Raw genomic sequence first — 13,454 nt, forward strand, 5'->3', positions numbered from 1 at the left:
ACCCTACACCTACCTGGGTATCATCATGCTTTAGAAATACTTAAAAAGATTTTTATTTAGATGGAGGGGTCAAATCAATGCATGGTTCCTCGCGATGCAAAAGATGCCATTCGAATTGATCCGAAGAGAATACGGCCTGCTCTTGATTGTCTTCCCAATTGCTATCTCGCTTTCCAAATACCGGTGATCGCATCCCCCAACAGTCTGAGATGTCGCCACGTTTCAATCGTAGATGCAAAATTCATGCGGGAAAATGCTCTGTTTACCGTCCGGTAGCATACCGCTTAGAATGATCTAGTTTTGTGCCAACCATCAGAAATAAAATGGATATTGAAGCCTGTTGTGGTTTAAATTTGGGCCCGAGGGTGACCACGCCGGGGAAGTCAAGAGAGCCGCCGGCCCGGAAGAAGAAAAGGAGAGCCACCTTCCACGCGACGGCGTACCTACACAAAGCCTCACCGGTGGTTCTGGTGAGAGCCCTCCGACACTAAAGTTAGCGTGGAGTATGTTGTTGGCCTAATCCCCCCCAGATGTTACCTGATGGGGCTATTTATAGTCCCTACGGAGACGTCCAGGTGGCACGTAGCCTCAGCTTGCTTGAGGGACATGGCTTGGGTTGTCCCTGTGTGCAGTATGGCAGCGGCGTGTGCTGCAGGGTATGGCCCTAATCAACAGATATGGCTGGGGCGGCGAGACGTAGTCCTTCGGCGTATTTTGATGTGGCCATTAAGTGAAGCGTGGTACGGTGTGTTGGGCGAGGTCGGGCTTGCTTGGAGGCCGTAGCATATACTCGGTGAGGTCAACTCAGCAGGGTACCCCGAGCTTAAGGGTCGGGGCATATTGTTGCATAGGGTGCCCCGAACTTGGTCGGGGCACGTGGGCGAATATGAAGGCGGAGATATCGAGTAATAAGGGCGTCCGGAACTTGGCCGGGGCGCATCGGCAAATATAAGGGCACCCAGAGCTTGGTTGGAGCGCGTTGGCGAATAGTTTTGTAGTTAGAGTTCTTTGGCACATAGTCTGAATAGTTGGGCACCCCGAGCTCGGGCTCAAATCGTTACTATGAGCATCAGAAGAGGTTGACACAGGTCGTAGCAATGGAGAGACCCGTCTGAGGTCGGCTGAGCCCTCGACGAAGTCCAAAGTCGGATTGGCTCTTAGCGGGACCGAGGTCCGGCTCAATCGGTGCTAGGGTCTATTTGGCTGAAATTGGGTGGTCCTATTGTTGGGAGTAGGACGATCCATTTTGCCCCCCATCAAAGCCTATTGCGGCTGAGAATCAATATGACCGAGGCGCGAAACTAGTAGTGTCACTGGAGCACTTGGCGATCGACTGTTCGAGTTGTGAAGATAGGCAGAAAGTCGAGACATGCCCGAGATAATGTTGTATAGAGGAGATCGTGCTCTGACCTTCGCTCCAACATCAGGCTCAACCTAAAATAGTAAAGATGAAGAAGATATCTTACCGAAGAGTATCTGACGAGAGACCCTCCGATGCTTAAGTCAGATGAACTCTCAAAGAATAAGAAAGATGTTGTGAGAGTGGTAGAGTGACAGCACAAAAATGTATGTGACCTTCAAAGCATTTACCAGGAAGGCCCCCTAAAATAGGATTGTAAGGCAAGAGCTAACGCCCATTGCCGAAGGACTCGGTATGCAAATCGACCATTTTTAGCAACTATGGAACATCCTAAAGATTATGCACGGTCCTTTCGCACATGCATCACGCTCCACGCATCTCGTAGGCATAATTAAGGAAACTATTCGCAATTGTGACCAAGGTGTTAGCTGAGGAAAGATTTTGAAATTCAAAGCACACTCCATATGTTTCTAGATTGGCCACATGGCGGGCTTCGATTGATAGGATAGAGGCTTCATGGAAGGATCCGATTGGCTGATCTTCCACGTCGGTTGTGGTCGGTTTAGATATATATCAAAGCCTTTCATGAATCATCTATCTTGGGTATGGAGCACTACCCTCCTGTAGATGGTACGCACTCAATCGGATGGGTGATGCATATATATGTTGAATCCACTCTAATCGCTTCCCAAGGCTAAAACATTTAACCCCTTTTGGGGGGCGGCGCCCCGAGTGATCAAGTCCAAATTTCATTGTTTGGGACCCGAAACGACCCAGTCAAATTGAAAGTTTTCAATTTTTGTAAAATTTTGATCATGCATAGCTTTCTACCCGAGAAGAATCAAGTAGATCGACATAGGACAGAGTTAATGTGGAAGTAGATATCTACTTCCTTGAGATTTTTAGCTTTTCTAAAAGATTTCTACTAGAGATATCTTTTTTGGGAAGTAGAGTCCTATTAGTGTTAGAAAGAGAAATTTGACCCAAATTATGTTAGGGCGGACCTTTTATTATAAACAGAAACTATGTAGCTCATTTTTATTAATCATTACTGAAAGAAAAGAGGACTTAAGTCCTATTTTCGAGATTCCTCCACTTATTCTAGTTTTTTTTTTGGAGATTCAAGTTGAGCAGATTGGAGGAAATCATTCTTCTCCATGATTGGATCACTGTCAAGTGGTCATGTAATTCAAAGTTCTAAACAAAATTTTTATATCTAACCATGTCAGCGGATGGGCATTATTAAGATAATCTCATCAATTTCTAATTAAATTTGAGAGCAAAATTGAGACTAAAGAATAGTCTTGAATCATCAGTTATAAATTGCTCAAAGGCATTGATTCCTTCACTCAAAAGAACTTCTAGCAGAACTGCTCTGACCAGAAGGTGCCACTTCTAAGACTGCCGAGGAGAAGATCGCAATGATACATTCCAGAGGATTTCACGAATAAACTAAAAAGATATCGTATGTAAGAGCTAATTGCGCAACAGGTTCTTGGGGGCACAGCCCAGTTTAATTGGATTTTATTCTCATTAATTTTTGTTTCTTTATTATCATGGTCATTCATTATGTATATTTTAGATTTTTCATTTTCTTATTTTCAATCAGATTTTATTAAACTAGTAGACTGTAACCACCCATTATATAATCATCCTTTTGATATCCATTACATAAATAAAGGAGCCAAAGTTATGTAAATATGTAGCATATGGCTAATCAATTAATGATGGTGAGAACCCCATAATAGTGAAACTTTCCAGGGAATGGGAGGATCATCTTGTGCCCCTTCTCTTCTAGAGTTCTGACCATGAACCTATCAACCTTACTTTCTTCCTGACTCAATTCAGAAAAAGCTACTTCAAAATTAACAGATCATGCCTCTCCAATGATACAATCAACAAAGTAGTGCTTTCTAAAAGCATTGGAAAATTTTTGGGTGCACCAAAGCATTGCAACACTTTCTGAAAACATCAAAAGGTACCGAGGTTTTTAATCACTGTGTTAATGACAAATTATGCTCGTCTGCATCTTAGCATCCCTTATTGCAAAATCATCGATGCTTTTGTGGAAGATTTGGGAACTATTTTCACGAGACGGTGCTTCTAAGAATCGTCCAGTTGAAAAAAATGCTGCTTGATCATTTGTCTCTCTCTCACTCTTTCTCCTCTCTTGTAGCTCCTCAAAGTCTCCTCCCAGCCTCGCGCCCCCACCGACCAGCTCCTCTCTCTTGCAGCATTGTCCCGCTCCTCCTCTCTTGAACTTTCTATTGTTCTAGGCAGCGGCGGCGGCGGCGGCGGCGGCGGCATCTCCTTGGACGCCTGCTTAGGGTTTCTCAAAGTCCCGCGCGCTCCTCCTCCTCGTCCCCTATGCCACCCGCTTAGGGTTCCCCCCGGTAAAATTCTTTGCTGGGGTTACATTGGAAGGCGGAGGCCATCGGCTCGAGCATTGGATTTCGATCTTCTTCTAAGCAAGGTACGTCTCCAATTCTTCGAGCTTGGATCGTTTTTGGATGCATAGCGCGATTTTATCTAATCCTCTAGCGTCTAAAAAATCATCTTTTTTTTCTAAATTTGTCCACCCAAAATGATTGCTAGGGTTTTAACTGCTGATGCGTCATTAAAACGAGACTTCTGGAAGTCTTTCTTTAGAAGAAATTTACAAAATCTAATGGAACTTTCTGGTAAAAAAATACAAAAAATTGGGAACTAGTCATCGTTTATATTGTAATTAGTTCACCTCATGAGTTAGATTATGCAAACGATTGATAGGTTAATGCAACCATTAGATACTGCATCACTTTGTTTTCGTGTATCAGATGTTTTCTTACGGATTTTTTGTATTAGTCCAGGAAATGACTTTGTAACCATCTAAAGTTACAAACTCCCTAACAGCAAGAGAAGGATTAGTTCAGAACCACTCTTTGTGAGTGAGTAATTGAGAAGGATCAACATGTAGCTCTGATCATATTGGTCAGTTTCTGTTGGCCTATATAATTTGATGAATATATTCATTGACTGATTTCCGTCAAAGCCAAAATAAGAACGGATACTAGTATATACATATCCATATTTATTTTCTCAGATGAATATGGATACGGATACAGATGATAGTTGGATGCAAAAATTCATATCTATATTTGTTTTAAATGGATATGGATGCAAATGGATATAGATAGCCAAAAGAGTTCAAATCGGGTTTAGGGTTAAATGTAGAACTATTTGTTTTCAAACAAGGCTCAGGTATGTCATTGGCCCGGCTCAGCCCGAGAATAAGCCCTAACAAGGTCCAAAACGGCGCCCAAAATCAAGCCCAAATCAATTTATTTTTGTATATTGTTATTTAAAGAGAATAATGAGAAAATAAATAATAAATTAAAATAAGTTTAGCTGAGAATAATGTATCATGTATTATTTACTTGTATTATAGAAAAGAGCCTAATTGTTAACAAGCTCATTTATTTGTAAAACAATATTATGAAATATTAAACTTCAATGGGTCAGACTGGTCCTATATTTGACCCAAACAGATGATTCGAGCCGGCTCAATCAAGTTCAAGTAGGGCTCAAGTTGGGCTCGGGCCTAGAATATCTGTTCTTAAGCCCAGCCCAAAGCCCCAAAAAATCAGGACAAGTTTGGGTAGGGGCGCATTGCCCGGGCCACTTTCTGCCCTAAGTGTCACAGTTATATCAGCATGCAAATAGGCCTTTTGAGAAGCAGCAAGAACAGTGTCTCATGGTGCATGAATATACATATATATATATATATATATATATATATATATATATATATATATATATATATATATATATATATATATATATATATGTATGTATATATATAGATAGATATATGTACATGTTCAAAGCAGAGTCCCCTTCTTCTCATGCTTCATCAGGTATAATAAACAAAGAATAGAATTTATTCAAGAGTTAGATAATAATTAATGTTAGTAATCACTTGGACTTGACAACTTTGCTCCTGTTGCTGCTAAGGTCACAGCCAATGCCTTGGGAGTTGGTTTGCTTGCTTCGTAATTTGCAACTTTTGTAACCAATATGCATATATACGTACATGCACCCTAGTGACATCCATGCTACAAATTAAAGAGCAAATTTTGAAGTTTCAGTAAAAACCCTTCCCATTTAATTTTAAAAAAAGAGAGAAAAATAGCCGTACAACAAAAACACAAATCGGCAAATTTCCTTCATCCCGTTAGTTGATCATCCATCTAATACATGTCTAGATAAATCTGGCTCCTTGATCCAAGTACCCGAATCAAGACGACATATAGACAATGAAGCGTTATAACCCGGCACACGGGATAAAGTGGAATTGGGGGAATTAAAAAAAAAAAATCAACACACAAAATGGAAATCATGCATAAGAGCTCGGATCATCTCCAGTTTAGCCGGTTCTCCAATCAATAGACATCCTAATGGAAATTCACTTTACATGATAATAAAAATCGAATTCGAACATTGTGATAAATTTAACTTTGATGCAACTCTGAATTAGTTTAAGGGCAAAAAGGCAAAAAGGAATGAAGGAATATATGTGGTGTTTCCAGGATCAAATGGCACCCATAAATCAAGCCAAAGACCAGGATAGCCACATAAATTTAATGTAGCGCCCGAGCCATTATGCCTAGAGGAACCCATTGAAATCCACTAGAATTGGTAATGGACGCATCCACAAATCTTCCTGCGAATGTCCATAAATATACTTGCACAACGAGGCTATTTACCACAAAGATATGCAGAAATTTCAATAGAAAAACATTCATTTACCACATAAAAGAAAACTATATAAACATATAAAACACGAAGTAAAGAAAATAAATAAAAAGATTAAGGGGAATTATGTAGTGCTCAGACAGCCAAGGGTTTGTCTTCAACTGCTGGTATTATATACCAGATCAGAAACTCTAGTCCACAATATCCTCATCACTGCACCAAAATAACAGTAAAAAAAATCTAAGAGAAATCATAGGTAAAAATATGTGTAAATAGCAAGAGATCGGTGGGACGCAAAGCCAAAGTGGAAAAAAAAAAAGAAATCAAGCGAAAAAGATTGAAATCCTTTCGCCTCACAATGCCCTGAGATTTCAAGGAGGCAGAGGAATGAGAAGAACGGCTTATTTGGGCAAAGCGGCTTCGACCATATATATAGAGTTTGTCGGTGGGCATAAGTCGGCTAGGGTTTGCGAACTAATATATCAAGGCCCTCCAATTGGTATCTAACGGCTAGTCGTGTACGGTCATCTTGCTGTCGTTTATTAATGGCTGTGATTTTCCTATCGATCGCCTGGATAGGAGCTGGGGCTCGTACATGCGTCGGATTATAAGTTATAACCCGACCCGGTGAGAATAGAAACGGGGAAGAAATAGGCTCACCACAGTGATCAAATCTCGGCCGTCCGCTCTTTCATCAATCAATATCAATAGCAGTATGTGAGTAAAATATATACAGCCGTGCAGACGAGGAGCATGATAGGGCGAGAAGCGAGGACCAGGGGAGCAGCGGAACGGAGGCGGATCCCCTTCTTCCCGGTCTTCTTACCCTCGGCATCGACCGGCACATCCCCTGCCAGGCGCACCGGGTGGTGCCGGGTCTTCCTTCCGAACACCTTGTACCGGAAAGCCGACTCCACCCCGACCCGGAAGACGGCAGTCCCGTTTGTGACTGCCGCTGCCCAGGGGGCCCTCTCCTTCCGGAGACCAGGGCCGGAGAAGTTGCCGGGCTTGTCGGCGGTCTTCTGGTGGCCCTGGTAGAAGGCCGGGATGAGGGCGGCGGCGGCGGCGGCGGAGGAGGAGGAGTTGGGGAAGAAGGAGAGGGAGACGTTGAGGTCGTCGTGATAGATGCCCATCTCCTTGTTTTTGTTCTCGATCTCGAGGACGAAGGAGGCGATGGGGTCACTGAGGGGTGGGTTCGAGGCGGTGGAGTTGGGGGCGGCGGCGAGGGAGAAGGAGGTGACGTAGAAGCGGGGTTTGATGGGGCGGTAGGAGAGCCAGAGGAAGAGGGCGATGAAGCCCATAGTGAGCTGGCACCCCACGCACAACCGGCACAGGCCTCCGGATTCGGACATGATCGCCCCTTCCACCTCTCGCGGAATTGGGGAGCTTTTACTTTTCGAAGGTAAAATTAAGAATTTGATGCCCTAGCGGAAAGGTATCGGAAAGCGTATGATGCTCGACAGGGCCTTGGATTCTCTCCATCAACTACCGTCTATTTAATGGTAACATCGGAAATGGGTGACTGGTGATGAGTTACCCAGATTTTTTGTGTTCCCTGGCTCGTTTGACTACATGGTGGTTGACCACAACAAATATTCTACTGCAGTTTTATAATGCAAGGAGTATCTAAGATAAGACCTTTGGTTGCCCTTTTTTTTATCAATCTGAAAAATGGATTAAAGTCTGTGAATATTCCTTACTATCATTTGCTTGTATCTTCTCATGGATTGGAAAATAATAAAAGAAGTAGGACTAAGTTTTGAAAGGGTTAAACATAGAATCTCTGCATTTCTGTCCGGCAACATTCAGTTCCAATCTTCTGTCAGAAAATAATCAGAACAGAGTATCATGTAAACCTTAAGGTCTCCAATCTTCTCTTTCAAAAAGCTTTCCATCGTGCATATTAAAATATTTACAGAAGAAGAGAAAAATAAGAAAAAATAATATATACTCGTGTTACCATATTTGATACATAAGAAAAAATAATATATACTCGTGTTACCATATTTTTTCTTTCATATTTGATACATCTTCAAAATTATATATACTCGTGTACAGACTCCATATTTAAAAAAAATAATATAAACTAATAGGAGATCATGCTAATAAAACAAAATATTATGAGTGTTGCAGGTTGTTATGTGATTCTTAAAATTATGCCAACATCTTTCTTCAAAGTCAAAATAATATTGTACGTGCCAACTTGAGTTTGAAAGCTAGATAACGAATGTACCCAGAAATTGGTATATTAGATCAAGAGCTAAAGTAGTAACTCAGAAGTTGATGTGATAGACTAGGAGCTGACATAACAGCTCAAAGACTGATATGGTGATAGATTAAGAGCTGACATAGCAGCATAAAGCCTGATGTGGCATAACAGAGTCTGATGTGGCAAAATATGAGTTGTTATAGCAGCTCAAAAACTAATGTAGTAGATTAAGAGTTGATATAGCAACTCAAAAGTCGATACGGTAAGCTGATATGTCAAGTTGATGTGATAATATAGAATTTGATTAGCAGAATAGAAACTGATATAGCAACTTAGAAATTGATGCGGCAAATCAGCAAACTAATGGAGCAAACTAATGTGTTTGGCAATACTAACATCACTAACTGATGCGGTAGACTAATGCGTTCATTAACATGACTGACTAACATAGCAAACTGGTATCTGTCGATGTGTCTGACTGATATATCTACCGATGTGGCTGATTGGTTTGTCTGATGATGTCGTAATGAGAAGATACATAGAAGATGACAGTTGCAGCGAGAGCAGAGCTCAGAATAAAGACAACCGTAAGTCAATGATTCTCGCATATCGAGGCACCATGAAAGAGGAGTAATTAGCTTTGAACTGAATGGTGAAGGAGCCAAAGGCAGAAAATAAAACCAGAGATGGAGAGAAAAGGGTTGAACGACGGTGAGGAGAGATGATCGAAGATCTGAAGCTGAGGAGAAAATTGGTGGAGAGGAGTTGCGGATCCATTAGAAATTAAAAGATCTTCAGATATTAATTTACTAAAAAAAAGGATATGAAGATCTTCTAAGAAATATAAGATTTTCAAATGTTGATTTACTAGTAAATAGAGGATCTGTAGAAAAACAGAGGGTCTATGGGTCCATCGAAAAATAGAGAATTTTCGGAGGTTGATTCACCCATAAATAGACATCGATAGATTGGCAAAGAAGGTCTTCAAAACTTCTAGACATAGCAACGACGGCTACAACAAAGGCGGAAGAGATGACGAAGCATATTAGGTGATCAGTAGCTCTGATACCATATTAAAATATTTGCAGAAGAAGAGAAATACAAGAGAAAAAGAGAGAAAAAAAATGATTTTATTTTTCTGTTCCGTCACGTTTGGTGCATCATAAGGTTATATATTCGTATACAAACTCCATATAAGAAAAATAATATAGGCTGATAGATGATCACAATAACAAAGTAAAATATTATAGGTGATACAAGTTATTATGTAATTCCTAAAATTACTCTAACAAAATTATGCTAACAAAGAAAAATAATATAGATTGATACATGATCACATTAATAAAGAAAAATATTATGAATAGTGTAGGTTATTACGTGATCCCTAAAATTATGCAATAATACAAATGGTAAGAGTGATTTATTTACATAATTTTGATTTTAAAAATAAAAAAAAAAAGAAAAATGAGTGAATCAATGCCACTAATCTTTGGCAACTCTTTTACTTAGTTGAATTATTAGACAAGAATCCAGGACCTAGGGCCTGTTGAATGACACTCCTCTTCTCAGCCCACGCACTGTGTGTTCTGAGTTCAAAACTATAACGCTAGTCTGTTGTTCAGTGGAGGGTCGATCTAGCACTCGCTGCTTACCTTCCTTTCTTTATTTCTTTTCCTACTTCTTACTACAGGGCCAGGCTATTTCCCATCTTTTTTGTTTAGGACTAAAAAGGGCTAATCTTACCTTTTTCAATCCTATATTTATTCTTTGGATTTGACTTTAATGGGAATCGAACCATGATCTCTTGCCCAAGTGGCAAGAGGTGACATCATCGAGCACGGACATGGTTGTCTCTTCCTCTCTATTTCCCCGGTTTTTATCTTTTGCTTCTAGTAGCAGTGCTATTTCCACCCCTCTTATACTTTCTTTTTCTTTCTTTCCTTCTTTCTTCCTCCTCCTTCTTCTTCTTCTTCTTCTTCTTCTTCTTCTTCTTCTTTTTAAGAAATAGAAGAGAAAACCACACCCGTGTAGCAGCTCCCACTGGACCCCCTACCACCAAAGAATATTCGATGCGGATAGACGAGATGACCATCCTTTACTCATACCATTCCAACTCATGGATTATCCCATATATGAATACGTCACTCCAGCGCCACCTCAGTACCGGCGGACCAGATAGCAGCTCCATCGGACAAACCAAGCAGGGGGTATCCTGGTTTTTCTTTCTTTTTTTCTTCTTCTTTTTTTTTTAGAAATAGAAGAGAAAACCACACCCTTATAGCAACTCCCACTGGACCCCCTACCACCAGAGAATATTCGATGCGGGTAGACGAGATGACCATCCTTTACTCATACTATTCCGACTCATGGATTATCCCATGTACAGCGCCACCTCAGTACCAGCGGACCAGATAGCAGCTCCATCGGACAAACCAGGTAGGGGGTATCCGGTCCCCACATTAAATCGACGCTTGCACGTTTTGAACCTGGGTCACTCCGGTAAAATCTTAGCCCCATTCCAACCATACTATCATCTTGGTGGCACCCCTCTTATACTTTTTCTGTAAAATTGTGGTGCATCATTCCATCTCTCTTTTACTCGAAAACAAAAATCACTTTTTATACCTTGTTTAGACTGCTCTACGCGTGCTTCATTTTTTTTTTTTTTTTGAAAAAAGAAAAGAGAATCCGTTGTTTCCTTCTCCCTTCACACTCCGCGATAGCCATCTCGGTGAAAATCAATTCAAATTAGAAGTGTATTTAATAAATCACACATGATAAAGAATATTGAATTAAAAAAATCATTATGCCATGGGAATGCATCCATTTATTAAATACTTTCTATTATTGATACGGCACATTATTGTTATATATTCCCACTCAAGATCCAACTTGATGGATGGACAAATTGACGAGCAAATTATTCTACTTGATTGAGTTTGGAAAGCATCACACAATAATGGAGCTGATCTATAAAAGAGAGGATGCAAATATGTGCAGTTAGGATTATACGATTCACACACAAGCAGTTGAGCTCTTATCATATCAATTGATCAGGATAATTAAGATATTCATTTTTAGGTGTTCCGTAATTGGGTGCCTTTTTTTATTTGTGATCTTGACAGTTATGGTATTTTTTTTTCGGGCATGTTGAGATCGCATTGAGCAGTAACCGATCAATTTAATGGTTCGAAGATTTGATCGATCGTTGATTTTATTTAAACATATGTTGCTATCTGGTTGACGAGCTGAGCTACCAGATAAGATTTTAGAAATGATAAATTAGAGCTATATTATTATATTTTTAAACTCGAAAAGAAGTTGTACAAATCAATGTTGCAATCAAATGAGAATAAATATGGATCAAGTTAGGAGAGCCTCATCACACAACCAAGTTGCAACATTGCACACGTCCTAGAAGTAGATCGAGCACCTCTTGTCCCTGTACTCAGCCAGGAGGCTTCCATCGGGACCCACCACCACGTCGCATTGCACGTGCAACGTATGGTGGTGCGTGTCCCAAATCTTCACCTTGAACCGGATGCCCGATTTCAACTCGAACCGGAACTCGACCCGGCCGGCCGCGGCGTCATCCGCCAGCTGCGCTGCCAGCTTGTCCCCCGCCGCCGCCGCCGTCCCGGTGAGATCCCCGAGGACCAGCGTGGTGTTCTTGGGGGGCTGGTAGAACGGGTTCAGGACCGGACCGGAACCGACCAGCTGGTCTTTGTAGAAGACGGAGCCGTAGACGACGTCGTAGTAGATGCCGACATTCCTGTTCGGGTTGCGGTCGGTGACGTTGAAGGAGATGGGCGAGTTGAGGAGGGCGGGAGGCGGCTGGGCGATAGCGGGGGCGGAGAAGGAGGAGAGGTGGAAACGGGGGCGGTGGGGGCGGAGGCTGAGCCAGAGGATGAAGACGATGACACCGGCTGAGAGGAGGAGAGAGAGGAGAACCGAGCAGACGCCCATGGCGAACCTCGTCGTCAGGCGCTCCCTGACCCAGCTGGTTCTGAACCGGGACCGGTGGGGATGGTACCGGGTTTGGGTCGGGACCGGTGACTGGAACGCGGACGACATTGATGCGACTTTGGAGCAGGGAAAGTTTCTCGTGAATGGACGGTGACGGAATTCTCTTATGGATGTGGGGAAAGAACAGAGATGGTGGGCTACTCTTTCACTCTTTTTTTTTTTTGGCTGAGGAAGTAAGGAATATTTAAACTTTGCTTCTTTCTTGTTCATTAAGCTGATCATTGAACCAACCTAAATTGAGCCGACCCAAACCCGAGTTGGTCTAGTATGCGGGGTAGAACAAATTCAATTTTAGGTTAAAACATGAATGAATTAGTAAGATTAAGTTACAAAAACCTCCTAGGTCAGAGATAAATTACACTTGCATGAAAATTTTACGCTTATTCTTCTTAGACTTATTTTTATTCTATATTTCAATTCATAACTTAATAGAATGTTAGTCAAATCTTTAACTTTTAATGGGACCAAATATTATGTTAGAAATTTTTTTAAAAATAATCAAAATAACCCTATAAAAACCTTCCGGAGATTTATATTTATTATACTTATATCCAATATTTTGTAAAAACCTATACTTACACCCATTAAATTGACAATGTTAGTAAAGCCATTTATCTATTGTAAAAAGTCAAAATTACCTCTATAAAAAAATAAGGCTCCTCTTTCACTTTTCTGACTCTTGAAACTATTCGAAGTATTACGTCTTCCCGGGTCTTTTTCTCTTCAAGATTAGGGATTCTTTCTCACTTCGCCACCCCACCACAAACGGCCAATGACAATCTTCCTTCCCAACCGATATCCGATAATGAGCATCCTCTCCAACTAGCCTCCATCCTTCGAGATCACGTTTTGTTCTCGCTTCTTCGCCCACCGCATTATAGAGATCGAAGATGCCAGTGTATTATTTGCTGATTTCGAGTTCTACTTGTCTAATACTATAGAAATAATTTCTTAACATTGTCACTGTGAATGAAGATTCATGTATCCACATATGGAGTTTGTTGCTGGAAATTGGACCCGGGGGCAATCTTCGGTCGAGGAGAGGGAGCGGGGAGTGAATTCTCACGGCGGGGCGGCGGTCCGTCGGCGAGCGGCGTCCTCCGTCTAGGGCGGTCGGAGAGAAGG

The 13,454-nt window shown here is 41.4% G+C and overlaps 2 protein-coding genes and 2 non-coding genes across 4 annotated transcripts; all 4 read right to left on the reverse strand.

Moving 5' to 3' along the window:
* Positions 1 to 5,481: 5,481 nt before the first annotated feature.
* Positions 5,482 to 7,894, reverse strand: LOC103717679 (protein NDR1-like). Its single transcript, XM_008806154.2, has 2 exons — positions 6,755 to 7,894; positions 5,482 to 6,307 (listed from the first exon to the last, which is right to left on the reverse strand). Exon 1 carries the CDS (start codon positions 7,444 to 7,446, stop codon positions 6,799 to 6,801), a length of 648 nt encoding a protein of 215 aa, XP_008804376.2. The 5' UTR covers positions 7,447 to 7,894; the 3' UTR covers positions 5,482 to 6,307; positions 6,755 to 6,798.
* On the reverse strand, positions 5,908 to 6,039 carry LOC113463427. Its single transcript, XR_003387619.1, has one exon. It is a non-coding gene; the product is annotated as a small nucleolar RNA snoR80 (small nucleolar RNA).
* Positions 6,222 to 6,317, reverse strand: LOC113463426. Its single transcript, XR_003387618.1, has one exon. It is a non-coding gene; the product is annotated as a small nucleolar RNA Z157/R69/R10 (small nucleolar RNA).
* Positions 7,895 to 11,644: 3,750 nt separating the features above from the next.
* LOC103717700 (NDR1/HIN1-like protein 2) lies at positions 11,645 to 12,403 on the reverse strand. The gene has a single exon (XM_008806180.3). It carries the CDS (start codon positions 12,375 to 12,377, stop codon positions 11,718 to 11,720), a length of 660 nt encoding a protein of 219 aa, XP_008804402.3. The 5' UTR covers positions 12,378 to 12,403; the 3' UTR covers positions 11,645 to 11,717.
* Between the last annotated feature and the right edge of the window lie 1,051 nt (positions 12,404 to 13,454).

The sequence above is a fragment of the Phoenix dactylifera genome, chromosome 4 (assembly GCF_009389715.1).
Source record: "Phoenix dactylifera cultivar Barhee BC4 chromosome 4, palm_55x_up_171113_PBpolish2nd_filt_p, whole genome shotgun sequence".
NCBI classification, from domain to species: domain Eukaryota; kingdom Viridiplantae; phylum Streptophyta; class Magnoliopsida; order Arecales; family Arecaceae; genus Phoenix; species Phoenix dactylifera.